Source organism: Colossoma macropomum, unplaced genomic scaffold, assembly GCF_904425465.1.
Source record: "Colossoma macropomum unplaced genomic scaffold, Colossoma_macropomum, whole genome shotgun sequence".
NCBI classification, from domain to species: domain Eukaryota; kingdom Metazoa; phylum Chordata; class Actinopteri; order Characiformes; family Serrasalmidae; genus Colossoma; species Colossoma macropomum.
Genome location: NW_023494806.1, coordinates 33,245,991 through 33,252,751, shown reverse-complemented (window position 1 = coordinate 33,252,751; position 6,761 = coordinate 33,245,991). Strand labels below are relative to the sequence as shown.

The following is a 6,761-nucleotide window of genomic DNA, read 5'->3' as shown; positions in this document are numbered from 1 at the left end:
ACACTCCACCACCGCATCAGTGTCACTGCAGTGCTGAGAATGACCCACCACCAAAATAGTACCTGCTCTGTGATGGTCATATGGGGGTCCTGACCATTGAACAACAGTGTGAACAATTGTGAGTTGTTAGGTTTCTCAAAATTGGAGCATTTCACATGAAACCTTTTTGCATGGCTTTTACATCCTAAACTATTAATGATATGAGAATTTTAAAGGGAAAATTCTTAATAATTTGAAAGGGAATTCCCCTTTAATTGTTTCCTTCATACTAGATTTTGAATAGACAACAATAGGCCATGAAAATATAAATTAATCCAGGAAACTGGCCAGTTTGGTGGAAACACCAGGGTGCGGGTCAAGGGCATTTTGGCTGTGTCATTGTGAATTAATCTTCACAACATCGTGCGACTTACTTCACACAGACGAGCTCACAAAACTGGTTTATGTTCTGCAAGCATTCTTTCACAAAGTTCATTCAGCAGCGCACGGGACAGAGGAACACTTCAACACTGATGAAAAATACACATGAAATCCTCTGCAGTGAAAGGTAAGATTCATTTTACACCATTTATGATCATAATTTATAATGGAGAAATGAAAACAATATAAAACAATATTGCATTATATCATAGATTGTCTTTTGTAGTACCAACAAAAACTACTGTATAGTTTAACATGGTTTCAAATGCACTGCATAAAAAGTGATAGGTACTTGTATATAAGGGGAATTCCACCAAATGTTCAAAAGTTCTGCATAAATAAATGGTTGAGATGTGAACAAAGCCGTTCAGAGTGGTTTGGTGTGAAACGCTCCGTTCTAGAGAAACCTACCGAGTGAGAATTGTTCACAGTGGTGATGATAGGAACCAGACATCCACCTCTAAGAGCTGCCTCACAGAAAGTCATTGCACAAAGAGACGTTTCGATAGTTTTGAGATAAAATTAGTCCGTAAGAGTGTTTTTTTAAATGCTAATCATAGTGGAGGGACACATGTAGGGTGTTGTGAGGCAAAGTAGTCCCCAAAGAAAACTTATTTTGCCCAATTTACAACCATCACCCATGTAGGACCACGGGTGGTTTTGGATAGTGAATAAAATGGCTATAGTTGTGTTGTAGTCATGGTGACCCCTGGTTCCTATCTCCAACACTGTAAAGAAACCTGACTCTCTGCAATCAACCATTTCACACCAAATCACTCTGAATGACTCTGTTTACAGCTCAACCGCTGAATTATGCAGAAAATTTTAAAATATGGTGGCATTCCCCTTTGAGCAACAGAACAGGAAATAAGCTATGAATAATTCATTTAATTAATCAATAATAATGAAGAAATGTGTTAAAAGCCATGGTGTTTATCACGATAGCACACAACCTTGAGTTTTTTTAACTGCTTGTGCAAAATAAAGGAAATAGTAAAGCAAAGAAGCCCCAGTTATTGTCTCAAATGTCCTTTAATATTGACAAATCCTTCCGCCACAAAAAGTAGTACCATATTTTATTACAAATAGAAGTGTCACAATATCAGGTTCAGCTCAGCTTTTTCAATATTGGCCAGATTAACTTGAATACCGTTTTCTTCCAGGTCATAAAGTGTCTAAAATTGTCTTTTTCTCTATTATTCGAGGTATTTAGTTCACACAGAGTCACACTGTATTGTAAACTACTTTAGAATAGCCCGCCAACCAAAAATCCAGCAGAGAACTCTGACTACTGCATTACTTAAGTTTGAATGGAATAGACATTAATAAACGCCATATTTGAGTTTGTGCTACAGAAATGGTGTTGCTGAGGTCTTAAAAGGTATTAAAAACCTCTCAATTTGAGTTTAAAAAGCAGCATTTGGCTGATTGACCAGCATACCAGCATCCAAAACACCATCCATGCTGGTCTATGCTATTTTTTCTAGCCGGCAGTTCAGCGTATCACTTGTTTACAAGCTCCTCAATCCACCCTTCGTCAAATAAGACTGGAGCTAAGAGGCTAACGTAGCTAACAAACAGTGGAAGCCAAAAAAACAATGAAAATTTAGCCTTCATGATCTGATACCACTGTTTTTAGCTATGCTAACATACTTTTGTGGACGTTTATAGATAACAGTGAGTCATACAGTGTCAGAAACCGCATTAGCAAGTCTGTTAGAGATACTGAACAACTCCACACGGTTTGAGGCAAGTTTGTGATGATTTAGGCCTGCAGTTAGCACAACGCTAATTAGTGCAGTATTACTTTCCATTTGCTACATTAGCCTTGTAGCTCCAGGGCAGAACTAAAGGAGCAAACTTCAGACAAAAAACATGTCGTAACTGGTCGACTACTTTTGTGTTGTACATTTGATTTATCGCCAAACCATCCTGTAAAAAATGGACACACACTCAGTATGAACTCCCTTCAGTTTACACAGCTTCCTCTCTTAGTAGGATCTCTCCGGACCAGTCACGATGCTCGCCCTGAGCAGTAGGATGGTGCTGGTGTTGCTGTGGCTGGCCGTAGTGTCCAGCACAGCTCTGACTGAATGCTTCCCTGACCGCGTTGACCCCTGAGTACCAGCTGAATCTCATTCAGGCTCCGCCTGCACCCATCCAGAACTCAGCTGGCTCTCTGGAGCCTCTCTACAACTTTGCTCGGCTGTTCCTGCTGGCCGTGCAACCATATGGGTTTCCCTTAGGTGGGTAATGATTTTGACTAAAGTAGCTCAAACACAGTTAAAATACTATATATATATATATATATATGTGTGTGTGTGTGTGTATATATATATATATATATATATATATATATATATATATCATATGTTACATTCATATATTACATTTTATATATATAAAATGTTGTGTAATATACTATCGTTCCTGTAAGTGATGTGATTCCTAATGCAAGTGACTTTAAGTTCTCTAATGAATTTCAGACACTGCATCCCGAGTATCGCAGAATGAAGCTACGAGCTCAGAGGTAAATTATAGGACTTTTTAAAAAGGCTATTTCCTGATGGACTGGTTTAAAATCACAGTGGTAGAAGGTTTCAGATTAACCTTGTTCTAGAGAATGCATGCTTCTCATTCCAAGTTCCTGATAGCGTCTGTGAGCCTCTGACATTCTGGCATGCAGGCTGCACTTGAGATTCTCATCTAATCAGCCAGACCAGTTTAAACACTGCCATGTGGTTTACACGTGGATTATCATGTTGTTTTAATTAAGCACTGCCAGCTATCAGTTAAGCCCATCATAACTAACTACAAGCGTACACTATATGGACAAAAGTATGTGGACATCCCTCCTAATTATTGAATTTAGGTTTTTCAGCCACAGCCTTTGCTAACAAGAGTATAAAATCAAGCACATAGCCTTGCAGTCTCCATAGACAAACAGTGGCAGTAGAATGGGTTGCACTTTAGAGGTCAGTGACTCTAAACATGGCACTGTCATAGGGTGCCACCTCTGCCACAAGTCAGTTTGTGAAATTTCTGCCCTGCTTGAGCTGCCCCAGACAACTGTAAGTGATATTATTGTGAAATGGAAGCATCTCAGAGCAGCAACAGCTCAGCCACAAATCAGTCGACCATGCACTCACTACAGAGCTCCAAAATGCCTCTGGAAGTGACATCAGCACAAGAACTGTGTGTTGGGAGCTTCATGAAATGGATTCCCATGGCTGAGCAGCTGCACACAAGTTTAAGATCACTATGCGCAATGCCAAGTGTCAGCTGCAGGGGTGTAAAGCACATCATCACTGGACTCTGGAGCAGCAGAAACATGATCTCTGGAGTGATAAATCTGGCATTCTGCTGGACGAATCTGGATTTGGTGGGTGTCAGGAGAACGGCACCTACTGGAATGCGTAGTGTCAAAAGTAAAGTTTGGTTCAGGAGGGATAATGATCTGGGGCTGTTTTTCAAAGTTTGGGCCCCTTAGTTCCAGTTAAGGGTAATGTTAATGCTACAGAGCACATTTTAGACAATGATATGCTTCCAACTTTGTGGGAACAGTTTGGGGAAGGCCCTTTCCTGGTTCAGCATAACTGTGCCCCTGTGCACAAAGCGAGCTCCATAAAGACATGTTTTAATGAGTTTGCTGTGGAGGAACTCCAGTGGCCTGCACAGAGCCTGAACCTCAAACCCACAGAACACCTCTGGGATGAATTGAAACATCGATTGCGAGCCAGGCCTTCTTGTCCAACATCAGTGTCTGACCTCACAAATGCTCTTTTGACTAATTGGGCACAAATTCCCACAGACACTCTCCAAAATCTTGTGGAAAGCTTCCCAGAAGAGTGGAGGCTGTTTTAGCTGACAAAAGGAGGCCAACTTCATATTAATGGCCATTTTTTTTTGGAATGGGATGTCCAACAAGCTCATATAGGTGTGATGGTCAGGTGTCCACATGTAGTATTTTAGGCCATATAGTGTATGTTGTGGGCACCAAACTGCCCAATTGCTTCCATTCACTGACCACTTTATGACTAACACTTTTGTCTTATAGGTCCACTTTATAGATGTACAATGATGGACTGTTATATTTGATTATTTGTGCGTTTACATTTGCAGAATTATTTTTTAATGGTGCCCAAACTTTTGCAGATAGCTTCCTCGCATTGTATTAATAACAAACCTGTGTGTGTTCTATCCACAGGTGATCCGCTATGAAGCTGGTTACATGGTGTGCCTCATTCTCGCTGTTCTTTACGTTGTGGCAATCCCTGTAGCGGGTATAGTGCTTGTGTGGCGATATTTCCACTATAAAAAGATGCCAGTAGAGAGTCAACCATCACCGTCATCATTACCATGGTACCAAAGGAATGTCACTGTGATTACATGCCTCTCTGTTGTGGTCATCTTACTGCTGTAAGTATCATTATTGTGAGAAATAATGAGTATATCATATAAAGAGTTGGGCAAAATACATTGAAAAAGTAGCGATGGCTGAATATACACTGTCTTAAACTTTTCACTTGCCACTACTGAGAAGAGTATTAGTTTGATCATCTTTGAAAGAACTCGGTAACACTGAGATTAACAACAGATCATCACATTGATTTATCAGTCTACTCAGGCTTTAGCAGAGCTCAGTAACACTGAGATTAATAACTGATCACATTGATTTATCAGTCTACTCAGGCTTTAGCAGAGCTCAGTAACACTGAGATTTACATCATCACTGTAACACTGGTTATCGACATTGATTTATCAGTCCACTCAGGCTTTAGCAGAGCTCAGTAACACTGAGATTAATAACTGATCACATTGATTTATCAGTCCACTCAGGCTTTAGCAGAGCTCAGTGTGTGTGAAAAAGAAGCTAATTGAGATCCTCTTTGGAATTCACAGGTTTTAAAATAGATATAATCAATGTTTCTTTTGAAAATTGTATTTTTGTAGATTAGTTGCTCGGTATTCTAAAAGTATCTTCCAAAAATGTAACTGTATTTTGAATGCTGCCTTTACCAAATGTAACTTGTAATACATTGTATGTGTAATACAGATACTTAATTTCTGTACTCTGAATACGTATTCCTAATACTGGTATTTCATTACATCTCAACCCTGATCATATGGATATCATCAGTACCTTTAAAACACTGAACATCTGCATTTATCAATGGACGTTTTTCCACTGTACAAAGTCTGGAAACATTGGCACCATTACCAAAGGTTCCATTTTCATGTTTTACTCAAGATTAGTACAAAGAGAACCTAATGCTATCTGAGAGTTCTTCTCTGTCTTTGGTAACACCTTCAGCTGAAGCTAACAACAATTTAGCGAATTCATCGCTCTTCCAGGTGAAGGTTCACATTGTCATACTAGTTCAAGAAAAATATAAACTTTGTTTAATTCTAAACATGATTCTCTGTAAATGTAGACAAGTTCATATAAGCTAGTCAGGAAGCTAACACTAATGTTGTTAGCACTTACGCTAGTTGTGAATGAGCTTTGTTCATATTTTCATTTTTGTAAAAGGAAAATATAAACTTTGTTTGATTTTACACATGGTTCTGTGCAAATGTGGGCATTTGTGGGACCATGTGAGCGCAGCAAAGCTCATTTTTCCATGTCAGCATAACTAGCTGTCGCTAACACATAAAGTGTTACACTCTAAAGAGAAAAAACTGAAGCTTCTACATGTGATTCTGTGTAAATGTAGCTGTTTTTGTGAATGTAGGTAGACAGAACAGTGGAGGAAACTGTTCCATGTTAGCTAATAAGCTAGGCTTACTAACAAGCAACATAGCTAATTAGCCAAATTAGATGCCTAATTTTATTTATTCATTTTTACCAGGTTTTAAATTTTTTTTTCCCTCTTATTTTTTCCTAAGTGGTTTGTTTTTGTAAATGTTGAATAACATAGAATAGTTATTTTGTAAATGTGGTTCAACTGGTTTGCTGGTGCATTGTATTGGTTCTTATCACAGTATTGTGATTAGATTTTATCTATATCACCCAGTCTTAAGATTAAGCACAGCGCTGTGCATAGATTTATCTATAGAGAAAGAAAAATGTTATTTTTCATGTTATACAAGTGTCTTGTTATCAAGTATTTTAAGCCTCACTTCGGTTGTGCAATTTTATCTGAATGCTGACGTTTCGCTTTATATTTAGAACAACACAAAGTACCTGCTTTGCAGCTTTAACAGCCTGGCTCATCTATGTATTTGTGTATATGTACAAAACGTACAATGTACAAAAAGTTCCAAAAAAAATTTGACACAGTATGTAAAATGCAAATAAAATTGCAAATGATTTGTAATTCCAATTCAACCTGTGTTTA

The 6,761-nt window shown here is 38.5% G+C and overlaps 1 protein-coding gene across 1 annotated transcript in view; it reads left to right on the top strand.

Annotated features, from left to right (window-relative positions):
• Window positions 1–345: 345 nt before the first annotated feature.
• The window catches only part of LOC118827757 (prominin-2-like), a 28,954-nt gene continuing 22,538 nt past the window's right edge, over window positions 346–6,761 (top strand). Inside the window, 5 exon segments of the mRNA XM_036599216.1 lie at window positions 346–547; window positions 2,419–2,535; window positions 2,537–2,666; window positions 2,907–2,950; window positions 4,628–4,839. Of these exon segments, the coding sequence (XP_036455109.1) occupies window positions 2,440–2,535; window positions 2,537–2,666; window positions 2,907–2,950; window positions 4,628–4,839 (482 nt within the window). The 5' untranslated portion in view covers window positions 346–547; window positions 2,419–2,439.